We start from the raw sequence: 20,895 nt of genomic DNA, 5'->3' as shown, positions 1-20,895 counted from the left end.
ACGCATAGCAATAACCCCCTTCGGAGTGTTTATTATGTTTCTGAACTTCTCCCATGCCTTAAATTAGTTTCACTAAAAATCGGCCAATGTTTAAATTCAATATGTACACTGTTTTAATTACAGATACTTTCTGCTTTGATGGCTTTGGAAAATTATAGCTTCTCTAAACCACACCTATATTTGGCGAGGGAGACTGTGGACTTCTTAGAACAACTCTATTTTTCCTTCCACCTTGGACATCTGCTTAGTGTTCAGTAAAATATGATGTTGGATTTCACTCCCTTGTCCAGAAATCACATGATTTGTAAGTTTCCATTTTTTTATAAGCCAGGGCACCCTGGGGTCTAAGATGATTAACATTTCTCTCAAGAAATGACTCTACCTGGAGAGACGGTAAATCCTGCTCAAGACAGTTGCAGTATTCTTTCCCAAGTGTGTCCCAGCAAAAGGCCACTCCGTCTTTCCATGTGTTAAAAACTTTGGGGTCTTCCTTGGCTTCTGTTACACTCATATCTGACTATTAGCACATCCTGTTGGTCTTACCTTCCAAATGCATCCTGAATCGAAGGACTTATCTTCACTTCAGTGGGCCACAAAGGGCCTAGGGGATCCATGGACTGGGCCACCTCCACCTTTCCCACCTCCACTCAGCCACATGGGCCCCCTGCCATCTCTTGAGTCCGCTGTGACCTGGGGTGTCACCCAACCACACGGCTCACTTTGCCATGTTGTGTCTTGCCCCAAGGCTTTCTTACTACAGAAGCCTTTCTGATCTGTCTCTGAAGTCGTACCTACCCGCAGCGTCCCAATTACCCTGGCTTACCTTTTCTGTTCTTCATCTGATAGTGCCTGACTTATCATCACGTTACAAGGGGTGCCTTTGGTTTTTGGCTGCCATCCCTCAACAGAATATAAACTCTCAAAGAAGAACGACTTTGCTTTGGTCACTGCTGTGGCTAGAGTGCCCGGCCTGGTACACGGCAGCAGCTTTAACATTTGCAGAATGAAGATGTGCGTGAATGAGTAAATGGGAAGGCCAAAAAGCAGAGTTGAACACCCTGCCGTAACTTTTAGTTAGCAGCAAGTGAATTTCTAATGCACAAAGATACAGGTCTTGTGAACACACTGGAATGTCTTCCCTCCAACTCCAAAGAGAAACAAGAAATGGACCAGACTGGAGTAACCAGCTCTATGAGTATCTAAAAGAACCTGCCACAGAGCGAGCAGGTGTTCAGCAAGTGTTCTCTTCATCCTCTCTCTGGAAGAACTCCGAGGCGCTTACCTTTGGGGCACACTGGAAATGCATTCCGGGCACAGGGAGAGTGGTGACGTACATTGTAATACAGCGATACAGGTATAAAGTCCCAATGATAAAAAAGAATCTGCGTCCCACAATTGACCTGAAGGAAGAACAGGGATAGGGAGAGGCAAGTTGACTCGTGGTTTCTGCTCAGAGTGCAACACAAAACGACGTTTAAGAGAATACAGAATTACTACAGAGTGGGCACGAGCAGACCCACTTCAGAGCTCACACACAGGCTTACGTGTGAACGGCCCACCCACCATTCCAGAAATGAAGGTTCACTTATTGGAAAAAAATCTGGGAGGGTTAGGACCCAAAAGGAATGTCTGTGCGGAGTGGGGAAGGTATAGCAGATGAAGGTTCTAGACAACCACCTCTCCTAAAAAAAAGTGCTCTTCACCAGAGAATTCAATGAACTGGTCTATGTTTTCCGTCAACATACTGCATGAATAAAACCTTCTCTTGAGAATGTATCAAAGGTATAAACGAGCCACGGTTGCAGAGGAATTCAGTAATGAGCTAAGGTGATATTACATAATTGGACACACAGGGAAATGGGGCAACTAATTTAACCTGAGTTATATAAGCAAGGTTTATTTGGAGACCATCCAAAAGTATTTTCACAGTTTGGGCACGAACTATTCTGTCTGGGATTATATAGACCTTCAGAGGACTAGATTCTGAAACTGTCCGAAGTACCCTTGTGGGCATTTAACGGTGAGCTCTAGGCTGATCTGTTTACCTTGAGCTTACTCCACCTGGATCAAAAAAAGCAAAAAAAAAAAAAAAAATCCCACAAGTACTTTCACACTTTCTATTTTTTGGTGGAGACCGTGGTCTTAGAGTAGCATTAGCACCTGTCCAGTACCCCTTAGTCCTCACTCCGAGGCAATGGTTCCTGGAGGTCTGACTTTGTGCACACATAGGCTCCTCTACCTGTTGGAGCCATGGCCCCATGGGTTATCTGAATGGGCTTTGAGGGTTCTGAGTGTCCTTATGTCCAGCTGAAGATGACAGCTTGTTTTCTGCTGTGTAATTAGGGGTGGGTCTATAAAGTCTGGGTTCTGGGGAGTCAGAGATGGGGGCCCTGAAAGCTCCTGGAATTGGTAGCTGTAACTTTTCTAGCACATAAACTATATTCCTACAGGTCTCACACTTTCATCGTCTCACACTTTCAAAACTAATACCAATCAAAGACTTCTGGAAAACTAGGTGGTTTCAGGCATGTGGCATATTTTTAGTTTTCTCCAAGACTGTGGTCTGACGTGGATCAAAGTCTAATTCAGGTAACTGCTGGGACTTCTAATTTACAGAATTATGTATGAATCTAAATTTAGTTGCTTGTTTCCAGTAGCTATTTTCAGAATATTCCAGGGTTTCTGGGGTCAAAATATAGAGTAGAAGACTATCTAGACTACTAAATGAGGGGCACCTAGGTGGCTCAGTTGATTAAGTGTCTGCCTTTAGTTCAGGTCACGATCTTGGGGTCCTGGGATCGAGCCCCATGTTGAGCTCCCTGCTTAATGGGGAGTCTGATTCTCCCTTTCCCTCTTTTGTGCACTCTTATACACTCTTCCGCTCTCAAATAAATAAAAATCTTTAAAAAAAATAGACTAATAGTGTGCCTGAGTGGCTCAGTGGGTTAAAGCCTCTGCCTTCAGCTCAGGTCATGATTCCAGGTTCCTGGGATCGAGTCCCACATTGGGCTCTCTGCTCAGTGGGGAGCCTGCTTCCCCCTCCCTCTCTCGCTGCTTGTGATCTCTCTATCAAATAAATAAATAAAATCTTAAAAAAAAAAGACTATTAGGTGAAAGTATTTATTTTGTATAAGGACATTTCTTTCAAAGGCTTGCTATATGAACTCTGCCTTTTCTACTACTGAAAAGGAAAGGGTTGATAATCAGGACCAAGTCTCTCCATTTGGTTAAGTGAAAAACAATTCACCCTTTGCTTCAACCTCAGGCCCAAAAAGAGTGTTGAACTGTGTGCTCCGCGCTGTTAGACAAGGTGAAGTAATAAGCAGGAATTATTATGAGTCAATTATATTCATTCCAGCATTCTGAGTTCAGCTGTATTCAGAACTGAAAATTAATTTAGAAGGTAAAATGTGCACTCTGAAACCTTATTTAGAAAAATAACTACTGCTAATGATTTTTTATAAGGTGCTTTTATAAGAGAGAGCAAGTAGGATTTCTTACTCAGCTAGGATGTTCAAAGCAAGTTATAAAAATTATTCTATTAGTTACTGAAATGATACAATTCTACCTCAAAAGCAAAAAAAAAAAAGAAAGAAAGAAAGAAAAAAGAAAAGAAAAAGTATGATTTCCCCAACAAGTTTCTGATGACGAATTGAGACCAAAACAGTGGATATCATCACAATGCGTGGCCAGCTATATGATCACAAGTTTGTTTGTTTGGCGGGGAGGGGATGGACAGAGGGAGAGGGAGAATCTCAAGCAGGCTCCACGCCCAGCGCAGAGCCAGACCCAGGACTTGATCTGATAACCCTGGAATCATGACCTGAGCTGGAATCAACAGCCGGACGCTTAACTGATTGAGCCACCCAGGCGCCCCCACGAGTTTTGACACGGTAAAGCCCAAGGTGCTCATGGAGAGGCAGCTCATAACTTTCTAGATAAAGATTCAAATAAATTGAGACTGTGCTCTGAAGCACAGTAGAAGCCAGCTACTTACCAGACCCTGGAAAAGGTCTCTTTTCATATACATACATACATATATATATATGCATGCATGTCTATTAATATGTGAATATGAATATATATAGTCATATATATGCATATATATGAATAAAAAGATCTAAATTAAGGGAGAAAGCAAACACCTCTGGCTTAAGCAGACTCTTATTTTCAACAGAAGTGTCAACAGAAAGAGAAACTAGCTAAAGTTCAACAAATCTATTGTTTGCTTTTGGCATAAAGCATACTGCAGCTTAACAACTTTGGCAGCATAAGGTTCTAGCAAAAGACAGTTGGTAGCTGCCTTTTACTAACACACATGAAAGAAAATGTTTAGGAATGACTTCAGTTTGCGGAACAAGCTTTCCAAACTGCAAACTTGAATTTACGGAACTCTGGACCAAAGAGAGATTGAATTCCACTCTAGAAGCAACAAACAACTGAAATAACAGTAGAGCATGAATTCTCTCTTCTAAATATGATCTTGTGGCACAAATGCAGAAATCCCATTTTGAACAGTATGGACTGAGTTAGTAGACATTACATTTTCAAAAGCCTCCGCGTATGGGCAATGTTTCGATCTAACTTATATTTTAGTGATTTAATTGCTAGCATCTTAGTAGAGAAAAAAACATCTGAAGGAGAAATGAGATGGGAAAGGAATTGAGGGGCCTTGTTTTTATGGACTAGCAGTCAGATCTCACAGGGAAGCAAAAATAACCACTTCAGAGCTATGTCCTATTTTTAAGCATCTTTAAAGCAAAAGTGTGTGGCCTTACTCCTTCCTGATTGCCCCTGTTCCAAAACAGGGAGACCGAAACCGGTTAACTAAGAGGTCCTTTGTGGTGCCACAGGGAAGCTGGACAGCACACTTACTTTAGAAACCTAAAACCCAAACTGCGGGGACCCATGCCTAAATGCAGTTTCTTAAACTCTTGACTCGATTGCCAACAGGCAACAGGCAACAGGAAAGAAATGTAAAATTTGTGAACTCAGAATGCTATTGACTACAGACCAATCCACTCGTCACATTATGAGTTAACAGAGGAAAGTTCCCAGCCACTCCATTCCCCACCTGTTAAAAGCCTAAAATAACAAAAGCATGATGAAGGGAATGTTGTTCCTTTCTAAGCCTCTTGATTTATCATACAGATCCCACAGCACCAAGGAGCCTGAAACCCTGGATTGCACCTTAAATTTGTCAACTCTGAATCACCAACCACAGTACATCTGGAATGTCCTGATGGTTACCTCTCATACACTGTTGCTCAATAAATTCTTATTTAGGGTGCCTGGGTGGCTCAGTGGGTTAAGCCTCTGCCTTCAGCTCAGGTCATGATCTCAGGGTCTGGGATCGAGGCCCGCATCAGGCTCTCTGCTCAGTGGGAGCCTGTTTCCCCCTCTCTCTCTGCCTGCCTCTCTGCCTACCTGTGACCTCTCTCTCTCTCTCTCTCTCTCAAATAAATAAAATCTTAAAAAAAAAATAAATGCTTATTTATTCAACACGGGAGATCCTTCTGTTGCTTCCTGTCATTGAATGGCTGGATAGGACTGAATTTATCAGACAAAACTGAGAAAGACCATTTCAATTACACATCTACCCCCTCACACACACACTTAGGGTAATACCTCCCCCCCAAATGGGGAAGCCTACTTACTTGTATCTCAGAAACAGCCACTGGGTGATCCATAATCCAAATAATATAATCCCATTTATTTCTGATACAGAAAATGCCCATTTTACCCGATCAATGTAATCAAAAAACTTGTCTGGTAGCGGGGGGCTGAGCTCCTTGGGAGGTACCCTTTCGTGTACAACCGTGATCATGACGGTGGTTAGGACGAGGTTGAAGAGGGCGTACACGAAGGCAATGCCCGTTTTCCACCACTCCAGGGGGAATTTGTTCCTGGATTCAGTGGGCATAGCAATCTGGATATAGTCTGGGTACTTTTTGGTGCCCTTTCGCAACCCATTGGATAAGCTCTTAGGTTTACTGTTGCCATTTTTGTTTTCCTCTTCGGCAGGCTCGGCAGGTCTCGTGTAAGTGTTTGCGGGATCATTGGTTTGATTTTCCATATGTTCTTCGAGTTTTGCTGTCTCTATAATATCCATTGTCCCCCAGTCTTCAGATCAAAAAGGAGATGGGAAAGTTCTTGGTGTTTGTGCAAACTTAACTTTTCTAAATCCTTCTACTTCAGAGATCAACATGGATTCCTATAACTGATTTTGTTTCCTAGCACAAAACGTAGAAGGGAACCATCTGATCACTGTTCCCTCCATGTAGCCGCCTGCAGTCCACTCACCACCTTTGAGAGAGGAAGCCAATTTTCTTTCTCCCAGAGGTGTTACTATCCCACCTGCAAAAAGAAAACAAAAACTATGTTCAGAAACTGCGCTTCTCCAATTGTCAACCATCCAAACAAAAACATTATTAAAATAAGGAAGTAAATACCAGAGCCATTTGCTTGGGAAATATATTGTCAGAACATGGTTAACATTGTTGAGATGGAGTTTATTTGTAAAATATGGAGTTGTTTTATCTTGGAGTTCTTGTCTCTTTTTGAGCTGATGTCGGTATAAATAAGAACATTTTAATCATCAATTCCTTTAAAATTTCTTTAAATAAACGTCAGGACCCAACTTTGCAAACCCCTCACCAGACACTATTACTTGTTGCTAACCATGAAGTCATAATAGGCTAGAACCTCTCCAGAGATCACATCACTCTTTCCTAAGGCGGCTGCTTTCCATGAACCTGGAAGAACACAAAACTAGGATGAGTTGCTCATGTGCACTGGATAACACTTATCAACACTTTGTCAAGTCCGTTTTTATTTCCCCCTGAAAAAAACTGGAGCCTTCTCAAGTGACTACTTTTCAAAACAGATTCAAGAGCCACACATTCAAGACACTTAAATGGTATTGCCTCAGTTTATCCTTTGATAGGTAGAGACAGCCACACACTCTATACTAGGAAAGCTGACAGCCTTCAAAATAATACAGAGAAAAAAGAAAGTGTTAGCGATGTCTCATTGAGGGAACGAACTCTACTTATTCCTCAAAGGGTAAAATCCTACGATTGGCATGGGAAATTAGAAAGGAACAACATTCCGGGACAGCCACCGCAAGATCTACCAGGCAACAGAAACTGATGCCCAGAGGACCCACTCCCGGCACTCACCACCACGGCACAGAGGAGGAGAGGGTGTCTTTGGCTCAAGCTTCCCCAGGCTCCACAGAGAGCAAAGATTTTGCAACACAGAGCACCAGCACCAACTCTTTTATACTGGGCGGTAACACAGCCCCAGCTGTTCTCAATTTAGGAAAGCCGTATTTTAGTCCCTGCAGCAGAACCCAGCCACCTGAAGAAGTTTCCAGACCTCATAATTAGTCCCCACCCTGAGTACACTGTGCAACTTAAGCATAATTTTAAAGGCCTCCCTTTCAGGGGAACTTTAGGAAAAAATAGGGAGGGAGGGTAAAAAAATAAAAGTAAGCCTTTCTTTAATGAAAGAAAAAGGGGGAAAGTTAAAATGTCATACTCAATAACTACAAGCAGTATTTGTTGACAGGATGGACAGCGAACAGAGTGACCACAAGTGTCTCTTGTGCCCCTGAACCCCCCAGAGCTGAGGGAGCAATGGGGTGGCAATTAAAAAGAGCTTAAAAAACACGGCTGACCTGAACTTTCAATCCAAAGAGCTTGTAGTCTAACTGAAGAGACAGAACGCAAGTGACCAAAAAACTACTGGGGAATGATCACTATGTAAAAATGTAGTTTTAGGGGCATCTGGGTGGCACAGCCGGTTAAGCATCCAACTCTTGGTTTCAGCTCAGGTCGTGAACGCGGGGGCCTGAGACCGAGCCCCGAGTCCAGTTCCGTACTCAGAGTGGAGTTTGCTTGTGATTCTTCCTCCCTCCTTCCCGCCCTCTCTTCTTCTTTTTTTGTCTCTCAAAGAAATTTTCCAACAAAACAAAACACAAACAAACCAAACGTAGTTTTAGTTGGATCCCTGCTCCCCTGACAGGATGTGTCCACAGAGAGGCACTGCCCTTTTTCGGGGAAGTGGAAGCACGATGAAAGTCGACCTGCGGAGCAATGGAGGGTCACTGGAGGATGGAGATGGGCTAAGAGATTATCTCTGAGAAGCAGACATCACACCTTTCTCTGGTCCCTGTGCAAAGCCACAGACACTAATACGCTAGAGAAGGATGAGAAGGGACCAGTGCTCCTCTTGGGAGACCAGGACTGACAGATATTCTTTGCAGGATCCCAACACAATGTGGTAGGAAGGGTAAGTACAGTGAAGAGGTGCCTCAGTAAGATATTGCAGAAACAAACCTCTGACACCAGGGATTGCCACTTCTAACCCAGAGATGCCCAAACACTAAGTCAGCCATTGCATCTCTTCATCAAGTTTAGGCTAATCCACGCAGAGCACCTTACCAAACTCATCAAAATTCCCTCCGACTTTACTACTCCACATCTGCTCCTAGCCTGGTGTTCGTATGCCAAAGAAGCTTGAGATTTTTGAAGCCCAGGTCCACTGGGGGACATACTGGCGGTTTTTATAAGGTAGCTACCCAGTTCTAGAACATAGAATGTAGAATTGAAGAAAATCCAATTAGTTACCTGTTTTTTTTTTTTCCCCTAAGAGGAAGCACTCAGCCACCCACCTCATGGGACAACTGTGAGGATGACTGAAATAATTAATCATGAAGAGATTTGTGCTCCCGGGAGTAAGAGCACTTCATGAATGCAAAGCCCATTTATCGTCATTAGTAGTAAGATTGATATTTTCCTTGGGATCTCATTAAGAAGACTGAATACACAGAGCACAGTCACCCTGTGTCAACCAATCTCAGGACACAATGATCGTCATCAAGATGACGAGTACTGGGGCGCCTGGGTGGCTCAGTGGGTTAAAGTCTCTGCCTTCAGCTTAGGTCATGATCTCAGGGTCCTGGGATTGAGCCCCGCATTAGGCTCTCTGCTCAGCATGGAGCCTGCCTCTCCCTCTCTGCCTACTTGTAAATAGATAAAATCGTAAAAAAAAAAAAAAAAAATTATGAGTACAACATATTCATTCCTATGGTGATCCTTTCCTACCAGTAAGTATCTGGGAAAGTGACAAATACCACAGGAGTTTCTCTCAGTGGATGGCAATCCCATCAGTTTATCTGTCAAGGGTACTAATGCCAGAGCACAAGGGCAGATGAAAAGCTTTCCAAGTCCTCTTACATTGCAAAATATCAGAAGCTAATCTAGAGACTATTTTAAAAGTTAAAGACCTCTATAGACTAATCTTCCTTGGAAGGCAAGTGCAAAACTCTGAAAGTTTAGTACACTGATATTGTTAGGTTTTTGGTGGAGGAACAAAAGATGACGCATTCTAGAAATGCAATTAAGTTTTCCAGGAAAGGCTGTAATAAAACACAAACATGTAAATAGGAAAGACAGGATTATCTGGAGTGAAGTTAAAAAGGCGTTTGATACAAATCAATATCCACTTGGTTTTGGGGGGAGAAAGTATTCAATAAGGGAACAGAAACCTCTGTAGAGCCACGTTCTTCAATGCAAGGAGCACATCGTATGTGTGCCGACTACCTAGTAGAAAATATCTTCCACTGTTACTCCTCTTTCCACCCCTAAATGAAGTTTAGAATCCTTTTTTTGTCAAATTACATGAAAACACGTTATTAGCTTGTTTTATTCTTGTCACCTCTATTTTGTAATACCATGTTCATACATACATTAGTCATTTCCCCTTAATAATGTTGATAGGATTTTACCTGTAATTTGATAAAAAGATTCCAAATGTTCATACATACATTAGTCATTTCCCTTTAATAATGTTGATAGGATTTTACCTGTAATTTGATAAAAAGATTCCAAGGTTCACACTGGTAGGTATTAGGCTACATGACATTAAGTAATAATGGGGTAATGGCACCCAGTTATTCTACTGAGTTCACCCAGAGGGAATAAGAATGTACACAACATATTTCTACAAGTATGTTTTCAACCGTCATATAGAATAGAAAATTGAAAATAATCTAAATATCTGTCAACAGGGGATTAGTTAAATGACTTATAGTTATCGTAACATTATAAAAAGATATTATGTTTGAGACAGTAATGATAAAAGTATGAGACAAGTATATAAATACTACATAAGAAGGATGCATTATCTGATTAAATACAAACTTAGCACTGAATAGGAGACGAGGAATCGCAATAATTCACATCAGAGGTTATGGTTTTTAAACAATGGGAAAGGGGCCATGTGATAGATATTCAAGGCTATCAGAAAAGGTAAAAGTGTGAAACTCATGATGCACGCATCTTGTCGGCAGTCCTGACCCACAGCTCACTGATGGCATCCTGGCCGCAGGGACTGAGTGTAGACATGAGCTCCCGTCAAAGGGCTCAGAAATGCTCTGCTGGCTAGACTTGTATGTCAGCCTCGTTATGCATTTGCAGTGGTTAAGAAGACATATTAAATATGTAAATATACTTTAAAAATTAAGGAAATTTATCTGAACTGAAATATGGATTTTATTTTATTTTATTTTTTTTATTTATTTTTTCTTTTAAAGATTTTATTTATTTATTTATTTGACAGGCAGAGATCACAAGGAGACAGAGAGGCAGGCAGAGAGAGAGAGAGAGGGAAGCAGGCTCCCCACTGAGCAGAGAACCCGATGTGGAACTCGATCCCAGGACCCTGAGATCATGACCTGAGCCGAAGGCAGCGGCTTAACCCACTGAGCCACCCAGGTGCCCTGAAATATGGATTTTAATGTTTAGAAAGAGGTCATCTGTTGAGGAAAGACGTTAGACACCGATGAGAGAAAATGCATTTAACATCTGCAAGTTGGAATTATGAATAAAAGAAATTTATACATTGAGCTTAAAGGCTTAGGGAAAACTAGGTCTTGAAACAATTTTATTGAATTGAAAATCCATGGAAACAAACACCTGGTAAGTTTCTTAACACACATAAAAGCTTTCTCAGACTTAAAAAAACTTAGTTGTCAAAACCATAGAGCCATGAAAAAGTCAAGTTGTAGAACAAAACAGCCACACATAGTTCTCAGAAAATACTACCTACCTAATTAATCCTCATTATAACCGGAGGAAGTATTTTAAAGAAACTGAGATAAAATGAGATCCTCAAGGTCAGACACGTAGAAGGAAAAGAGCCCAGACTGGAAGCAGGTCTCTCACCTCAGGAGCCCTTTTTCTTTTTCTTTTTTTTCCCCTTAAGATTTTATTATGTATTTATTTCGAGAATCGAGGGGGTGGTGGTGGTGGGGTCGGATAGAGGGAGAGGGAGAAGAATCTCAAGCAGACTCTGCAGTGCGTGCAGAACCCAACCTGGGGCTTGATCTCATGACCCTGAGATCACGACCTGAGCCAAAATCAAGAGTCAGACGCTTAACTGATGGAGACCCCCCCCAGGAGCCCAAGGAGCTCCTGTTCTTAGCAGCACACCACCACCTCCAGTGCCAGTACATGTAAGACATCAACAATACAGTCAGCGAATGAATGAATGAATGAATGAGTGAATAAATAAATGACAATCAGTTATGAGCTTTTTTTTTTTTAAGAGATAAGTAAATACATAGGAAAGTCTCCTAGATAACATCGGAGGCATTTTTAAATCTTTGTAATTTTGCAAAAATTTGTTAACACTTAGAAAAAAATTAATATTTATAATTCACCCCTCTTGTGGGAGGGGTGAGGGGAAAGGTGCCAATTAAGTATTTCCCATTATTCATACCTACCATGTAACTATAGCTACTGTTATTAATAACCTACGATTTAAGTTTTTTAGTCTTCTACTCATCTAAAGTAAGTAATAATATGCTTGCAGATAATGAGGGCATCCTATCAGTCACAAGGCTCTATTTCAAGCACTCACAAAATGTGCTAAATATTTTCACTAATGAGTTTCTGAAAACTGAAAAGAAAGAAAATAATTACTAATAAGTTATCATGTATTTTTGTGAAATACTTTCCCCAAGAAAGTAACATGAGCGCGTGTCAGACCTTTCTAGTATGTCTTTATGCTGCCACTAGGTCCTCTGTCTGTATAGGTGCAATGACAGACTTAAAACTAGGGAAATGGGCAGGCTTTGTAGGCTGAAAACATTCTGAGAATGGAGTGGAAAAAAACTTTTTTAATCTAAAAGATAAAAGCAAACTTCTGAATTTGGGGAGAGATATGCTTAGGTAGAAGACAGATGCTTTGATTTCTGGTGCTGATTTACTATTCCTTATTAGGGAAGGCTGGACATTAGTTCCATACCCCATTGTTAGAAGAGAAAGATCCAGCCTAGAGCAGTGGTTGCCTGGGGCTGCTGGTGGGAATGCAGAGGGACTGCAAATGGGCTGGAAGTTTCTTTTGGGGGGATGGAAAGGTCCTACATTAGACATGATGGTTGCACATTTCTGTAAATTTACTAAAAAAATCATTTAATTGTGCCCTTAATGAATTTTATAAATGAATTTTAGTATAAATTAGTATAGAAATTTAATATAAATGAATTTTATACTATATGAGTAATAACCCCCATTAAGCTTCTTAAAAAAAAAATACAGTCTGGAGATAAGTTGTTTCTAAGGAACCAGAAAACCAAGGGCTAGTCCATACTCTGTTATTACATTTCCAGTCTCAAGTCTCCCTGTCAAGCACAGTCCTTACTTCTTGAGGACTTCTTTAGTAGTGATTCTGCAATATGCATTGTCTAAGTTTTCCACAGACAAAATCAAGAACCAACCAATGAAAATCAAACCACTTAAGAAAATTTGTGTCAAGTATGCTCCCAAAAAAAAACTACTCCTGTAACTAAATAGTATGAAGTGACCAAAAAAAAGGTTGGATTTTCTCTAACATAATTAATCAGAATTTACTGAGTTGTATTCAAAGAGAACAAGATGGTCTGTTTCTTACACACACACACACACACACACACAAACACACACAAGGTCACTTTAACTGGTGAGGTAGACAATTTAATACATTTTGAAAGGAATACTTATTTACGCCGAGCAAATATTAGCTATGTAAACTGGAAAACAATAAACTGTGGGACTGGGAGTATTTCACAAGAAGGGACCTTCTCCAGGCCACAGTGCAGCGAAAGAAGTGGAGTAGTTCTCAGCCGGCATTAATTATTTCTGACTTAAGTTTGATACAATAAAGTACCTTCCCTAAGATTTGACTTGCAAAATGTTCCATAGGATGTTTTAAAATCTGGGTTCTATTTTCTAACTGCTTTAAAAAAAAAAAAAAAAAGATTTATTTATTTATTGGGGGTGGGGGAGAGGTTGTGAGCGAGCACCCAGCAGGGCTAGAGGCAGAGAGAATCTCAACATACTCCTCATTGAGCAGAGAGCCTGGTGCGGGGCTTGATCTCACGACCCTGAGATTATGACCTGAGCTGAAACCAAGAGCTGGATGCTTAATCAACTGAGCCACCCAAGCTTGGTACCCCAAGCTGCTATTCTGAAGAACTCTAATGATCAGATCTGATTCCAGTGTGTTTTTAAAGACAAACTGCCACCCTGGGGTTGAGGGACTGAGGTTCTCCAACAGGAGAATAGGGGACTTGGAGAGATGAAGTTACAGGGAAAGACAAAGAGCAATGTGTGGGACAATGTGGAACATGTGGTGAGGCAGATAAATGAGTAAGTGAATGAGTGTGTAGACAGGATAGATAGACACACTAGATAGATAGGTACATGGACAGACACTGACCGACAGACCAGGCCCTTGCACAGAGAAGAGGGCTGTAAAACGAGGTCACAGACCAGGGGATATTTAAAACACCTTTTTAACTTCCTTTAGATTACTCTAAACCAGACATTCTAGAGTGAAGGGGTAGAGCTGGGGACACATCAAGCACTTTGCCCAAAGGTTGGCTGGTGCTTGCCCTAAGACCCGCTCCCCACCTCCATTCTCGATACATCTAGAAACGCTTAGAGAGTTCCCGGACGGTGGGGATAGAGGGACGACCTTGGTCTTGCCTTCTTCCTTTGTCAGGTATTTTCAGTGTTTCATAAACGAGGCTAGGGTTTTGTACCTCCCATTCAGCTTTTCAGAACTCACTGCCAGTGAAGTATGATAAACCTGTAGTCTCAGAGAATGAACTGGATTGAAGTCTTGCCTTGGTGTAAAAAATGCTTCTCTACTTTAGTGCATGAGTAAAAGAAGTCCCTCTCGCTTAAACAGAAATGTGTGCTCTTGATAATCTGAGCCATAATTACGCCAAAATTAGGATAGATGTTTGGTCGCTAGCCTCATTCCCATGCCCCCTCCCCTCAGGACTGGCACTACAGCTCCCTGTTTAATGGTCAAGCAAAAGCAGCCAGATCTTGTTTAGAATCAACACCCTGGGGCTTGATCAGAAAGGTTCTATCTACAGCCACACTGAACAGCAGCGATGACTACCTGCTTCTACCTTCCTCTATTTCCTTCTATGCCCCCAAAGACTTCTGGACCTAGAAACTGATTCCCTTAGGTTTTAATACTTAGTACTCTGGACTAGGAGCACAAATCACCTACTGAAATGAGGGCTTTTCTGGGAACCGCAAAAATTCCACTTAATATTTTCAAAATATATTTAAGTCTGATACTGGAGCTTGCATTCTCTCTGAAGAACACGTGGCAGGTCTAAAAGAAAGTAGAAGCCGGGTCAAACAGTTTCACATACTCTCCAAACCACACAACATATTCTAAATGGTATTAGAAGACCTCCTTCTAATTAAGTAAATAGATCACAGTCAACAGTGGACTCCCTCATCGACAAAAATAAATACGTATTTTAGATTGGAAGCATATCTGATTACTGGAAAACTGTGATTAAAAAAATGAGAAGAAAAAAAAGAATGGTTCCTTAAAAATAATTTCATGATTCTCTAATAAAACTTCTTTATTCCGTGTCCTTCAGATTACTTAGAAATACACCTATCGAGGACCCTGGGTGGCTCAGTCAATTAAGTGTCTGCCTTAGGCTCAGGTCGTGATCCTAGGGTCCTGGGATTGAGCCTCACCCTGGGCTCTCTGCTCAGCTGGGCTTCCTCCCCTCCCTCTGTGAGCTCTCTCGCTTTCATGCTGTTTCAAATAAACAAATAAAACATTAAAAAAAGAAAAAAGAAAAAGAAATAGACTTGTTGATCTCTCCCTCTACCACATGGTGACCAAACTGTGAGGATATTTAATACAATTTCATAGCCTCTTTAAATGGGTATTTAAAAACAGTATCTTGAAACTTCGCTTGCTATTTACTAGAATATTAGCACTTTGAGACTTGAGTGAAAAATCACCTGCAAGCAAGAATGACTGAAGGGAATTAATGGATCTGGCTGGATGCTGGAGGCCAAGGTGAGGCTTCAGGAGAAGCCCTGAACCAGGCGGTTGCAGTTGGGACATACTGTGGTTACAGCAGGGGACAGATGCGGAAGAACCAGAAGCTGACTCAGTGCCCAGTGATGTTGGAGAAATGACACCCAGATACACTCCAATACAATTTCCTTGAAGAGGTCTAAAGTCTAGTTTCGATATTTATTTAACATACAAGGGTTATTGTATTTCTGCTTAGTGCTGTGCCAACAAACAGGTTCAAGAAATAGCTTAACACACACAACCTGACAGATTTAGGGGGGCGGGCACTTCCTCGGAGCCAGAATTAAGCGCTGAAAAATTAAGAAGGAAGCTTCTAGAATCCGCACCTTCAGCAGGTTTGCCCTGTCTGCTTGTTCGGATTTGGGTGTGGGGTTATACAGCCTTCAGGAGGGGGCAAAGGTGAGTGGGGAGGATAAAGGTAAGGCACGTCTTTGTGTTTTAAAAAAAAAAAAAGTCCTGTGCTCCAGCCACCTGGGTTCCTCAAGGTAGAGCACGGCTTTCACTATAAGGCAAAGAAAAAAATAGGAAAGGAAAGGGACAGTGGAAGACCCAGAAAGGTCTGTATAAATCCTACATTTCTCATTTTCTTGCGCCAGCCACAAAAACGTTCTTTTACATGACTGGCTGAACAAGCCACTGCTTTCAAATGGTATGAGGCTATAAAAAGCAATACTTTCTCCAAAGCCATTAAGGTCACTCTATTTGGCTCCAGTTTCTCTCAGAATGTAAGCTGCTATGTTGTAGTCAAATACATTACTTGTTTCTTAAAAGCGCTTATTTGACCAATGCTCCTAATCCAGGATTTTGTTTCTGCAAAAAACCCAATAATGGTGATTTATATTTATCCTATGTTCATTCTAATTTTGGGTCTTTGAAGAGGGACCCAGATTTCCAAACCCAATCCAACAGAAGGATTAGCACAAAATGCAGAAAAAAAGTAACTTAAAAGATTAAGATCCTGAGTCTAACAATGCCATTTTAACAATTTACAGGAATGCAATAATTTCAGTGTCATGTTGGTTTCTGAAATCATCTAAAAATGTTTACCTCTTGAATTTTCATTTATCCTAATGAATTAAAGAGAAATTATCACAAAGTACACATTTCCATAGTTATTACCAGAAAGCTGGCATATTAAAAATTCTTCAGGAGCGCCTGGGTGGCTCGGTTGTTAAGCGTCTGCCTTAGGCTCAGGTCATGATCCCAGGGTTCTGGGAGCAAGGCCCACTTCGGGCTCCCTGTTCAACGGGAAGCCTGCTTCTACCTCTCCTGCTCCTCCTGCTTGGGTTCCCTCTCTCTCTCTGTCAAATAAATAAGTAAAATCTTCAAAAAAAATTTTTTTTTTCATCTGGAGGAAATAAAGAAATCTGGTTTATAAATCATTATGTTTAAATATTGTCTTCATAAATATTAGTGACTAAGCGTCTGAATAATCAAAATGACTGCCAACAGATATGGTCTGCTAGGGAAAAGGAGGAGCTTTAGAACCAAATCCAATGCGTTCAGCAAGAGCAAATGATCCAGGAACCTTCCACTGCATCAGAACACCAGGACACACTTCTCTCTCAAAACAGGACACAGCTCACTCAAGACTTTTGTCTACTCTGCTAACAGCCCCTGTATGGAGCTTGAGCACTCCATCCACAAAGCAGAGGGGCTGCTGGCATAGTGAGGATAACAGAGTGGATGTGTACATAAACCACTGATTATGTAGCAATCCTTGGCCAACTGCCTGTTTCCCTTCAGCAAAAATCTAGAACAGGATATGTATTTCTTTCATATACACCATAGCATGAGACATTTAGTTCCAGCATACCTAAGCTGTCCCTCCAGGAGATAATTAGAAAAATAGGGAAGAGTTTGGGAAAGAAAAACGATAGCAGAAAAAGAGTAAGAGGGACTCCTTGGGCTGAGGTCATGATCCCAGCGTCCTGGGATCGAGCCCCGCATCGGGCTCCTTGCTCAGTGGGAGCTTCTCCCTCTGACTGCTGCTCCCCCTGCTTGTGCTCCCTCTCTCTCTTTCTGACAAATAAATAAATTTTTTTTAAGAAGGAAAGAAAAAAAGTAAAAAGAATTTTACAATGAACCCGTAAAAGAGAAAAATAAATATGGAAAAGTATAGATATCTGGGCTGCAATTAAATGGCTCTTTAGAGACCCAAAATAAGCTTTGTTCTGTGTAAGGGCATCTTATAGCTAAAGGAGTGCAAGGAGGCACTGGATGGGAGCCCTGATCCTTATTATCAAAAGCAGGAGAGGCCTGAGTATTGGATGGGAAACCAAACTGGGAGGTGCTGGGGATAGGTACGGTGACCCAGCAACACAGTACTTGAAGTCTGGGGACCACCTAGGCTGGAGCATTTCTACCATAGCAATAGAAACATAACCACAATGAAACTTAGCATGTGATAAGGGTCAGATGTTCATTCAGTCCAAACTATTATATGTAAACAAATGTATAATTATCACATAAATATACACTTCTACATAAAGAATATATAAAATATAATTACAATTCTTTAATCCAGGGTCCCACGTGGGGCCTTCAATCTCTACTTTCTTTGTACATCAAGTCAGCTTTTCATTCTCACATTCTTTATGTTAAAGCCAGGTGATTTCAGGACACTCGCTGGGAAAAGTCCACCCTCAAACGTAATTGGGGAAGCATGGGAAGAGACAGTTTGGGAACAGAGAATAACCTTCCCCAGACTATCCACAGGGCAAGCGGAAAATGGGCAGGAAAGGGAAGACAAAGAAGGGATAAAATTGCCAGGGTCTGTCTCATAGCCAGAACTCATTTCCTTACTTTCTATTTGGAGCTGATTTCCCCCACACCTCCTCTGACACATCCTAGGCAAAAGAGTTCCTGTGACTAAGTATCTCCCAATTACTAATAACAAACACTTCCTACAGAATGTTTCACGGACAGATTAACATACCAACTTCTACTCTATTTCATCCCTGCATGAGAACACTAGAAAGTGACCTTGAAACAAAGTCCATTAAACTGTAATTTAAACTGTAATTGGAAAGGAGCATAAAAGCTGCAACGAGGGGCACCTGGGTGGCTCAGTAAGTTAGGCGTGCAACTCTTGATTTTGGCCTCGGGGTCATGACTTTGGGGTTGGGGGATCAAGCCTCATGTAGGGCACACTGCACTGAGCATGGGGCCTGCTTGGATTCGCTCTCTTCCTCTTCCTTGTTGCTCCCCCTTTACATGATCTCTCTCTAAAAACAAAACAAGACAAAACAAAAACAAAATCTGCAATGAGTTGCTGATAGGATCAGAAATTGATATAATTCTTTTGAAATTGTCTCTTTTTAATCATGTCAAGAACCCTACAAATGCTTTTATCTTTTGACATAGCAACCCTACTACTGTGAATTTATTTTAGAACATGTTTTAAAGAATACAGAAAAAACAGTATCCAAAAATATATTCAGTGAAACAACAATGTAAATGTCTAGAGGAGACATTTAGAAGCATCTGTGAAGTACATAAAAACATATATAATACTTTAAACACATCTAAATGTCTGCAGCAGACATTTTGAAGCATCCATGAAATACATTCAATTTATTGTTTAAAAACCAACACTTGGGGTGCCTGGGTGGCTCAGCTGGTTAAGCCTCCAGTTCTTAGTTTGGCTCAAACTGTTTGGGGTCCTGAGATCGAGCCCCAGGTCAGGCTTGGTGCTCATGAGGCAGTCTGCTTGAGATGCTCTCCCTCTACAAAAAAAAAATCCTAAAAAAACAAACAAAACACAACACCCCCTCGCCCAAACCAGCACCATATTATTTTCATAAAAATGCAAATGTATGATTTAAAAACGAGGTTGATAAGTACGCCAAAAGAGTATCAGCTGTTAATGTTGATGGTGAGATTTACCAACTATTTTTATTTTCTTTATACTTTTTTTTTTTTAAAGATTTATTTATTTGACAGAGACAGAGACACAGGGAGAGTGGAGCACAAGCAAGGGGAGTGGGAGAGGGAGAAGCAGGCTCCTTGCCAAGCAGGAAGCCTGATGCAGGACTAGATCCCACCATGCTGGGATCCTGACCTGAGCTGAAGGCAGTTGCCTAACCACCTGAGCCACCCAGGCACCCCTCTTCTGTACTTTCTTACTTTCTCCCAGTTTTCTGGGATAAAAGTATTCACCCACATATTTAAAGGAGTATTTTCAAATAGTTCTATGAAGACTATGCTTATGATTTTATTGATGAGGAAATGCAGTATGATTTCAGCAACGTAAAGATGTATATTCCATAGATACAAAAAAAAATCTGAAAATATACCAAATATTAATACTGCTTAATGAATTTAAGATGATTTTAATTTTGTCCTTCCTCCATGTTATATTTTCTTAATTTTCCACATTCATCATTCTTACAATCAAGAAAATGCTGATGACTATTTTTTTTAAAGATTTTATTTATGTATTTGACAGAGAGAGATCACAAGTAGGCAGAGGCAGGCAGAGAGAGAGAGAGGAGGAAGCAGACTCCCCGCTGAGCAGAGAGCCCGATGTGGGACTCGATCCCAGGACCCTGAGATCATGACCTGAGCCGAAGGCAGCGGCTTAACCCACTGAGCCACCCAGGCGCCCTGATGATGACTATTTTTAACTACAATAGTATTGAGAGAGTTAAAAGGGAGAATGTGCTAGTTTTTAAAAAGGTGTTTTGTGTTGTACAATTTCAAGTAGGCAAAAATGCATGTCTAGAAGAGTCAGAGCACAAGTACACTAAAATATTAAGAATGGTTGCAAGTGGTAGGGATATGGGTTTTTTTCCCTTCCTACATCTGTGTACAGTACACATTTCAAAATGTTTTCATTATAAATGTATTATTTTATAGCTAAAAGTATCCCAAACCACAGTCGTTGCTGTTGTTTTCAGGGAAGTACTTATCAAGTGAAATCTCCTTATTTCCTGTCTTTCCTCAGCCTCAGTTAAGTGCAATAAAAAATACAAGTCTACAATGTTGCATTTTTTGAGTCTTCTGCATTGTTGCTGCTGCTGGGAAGAGCCTAATAAACTAACAGTTATTTAAAGTGTTAGCAGCCCCAACTTGACATACACATATAATGAAATTAGTCTCAGGGTCAACTTTTAAAAAGAGACTAAATTGTAATACAGGGTAGTATCTTCTGGGGTTGTTTGCAATAAAGGGGGAAGGGCTGCTTTATAAATTTCCATATAATGGATGTCACTCAATATTTCACAAAACAAAACCAGTCACTAATTCGGTACTGTTTCTCCTGCATAAAACCAGGGGCCAGAGAGAAGACAATCAAGCCAAACTGGATTTTATAGAAGAGACAATTCAGTTAAAAAAGCAAATCCCCAAACCCTCTTTTCATATATTGGTGATTTTCACGCACTGTGGGTGTTTTATAAGCTTGTATACTTAAGCATTTTTAAAACCTTTTCCCCCAATATTTGGTGGATTTTTGCTTTATTGTACTCCATATCAGTT

At 40.9% G+C, this 20,895-nt stretch overlaps 1 protein-coding gene across 3 annotated transcripts in view; it reads right to left on the bottom strand.

Moving 5' to 3' along the window:
- SGMS2 (sphingomyelin synthase 2) overlaps positions 1-20,895 on the bottom strand; it is an 85,982-nt gene that overhangs the window by 16,169 nt on the left and 48,918 nt on the right. For all 3 annotated transcript variants that reach the window (XM_059376997.1, XM_059376987.1, XM_059377006.1), the window contains exons 2-3: positions 5,658-6,357; positions 1,283-1,400 (exon numbers count right to left, since the gene is read on the bottom strand). In XM_059376997.1, coding sequence (XP_059232980.1) covers positions 1,283-1,400; positions 5,658-6,112 — 573 coding nt within the window. In that variant the 5' untranslated portion in view covers positions 6,113-6,357. The remainder of the gene's footprint in view (positions 1-1,282; positions 1,401-5,657; positions 6,358-20,895) is intronic.

The sequence above is a fragment of the Mustela nigripes genome, chromosome 1, assembly GCF_022355385.1.
Source record: "Mustela nigripes isolate SB6536 chromosome 1, MUSNIG.SB6536, whole genome shotgun sequence".
Classification (NCBI taxonomy): domain Eukaryota; kingdom Metazoa; phylum Chordata; class Mammalia; order Carnivora; family Mustelidae; genus Mustela; species Mustela nigripes.
This window is presented reverse-complemented; position numbering and strand designations above follow the sequence as displayed.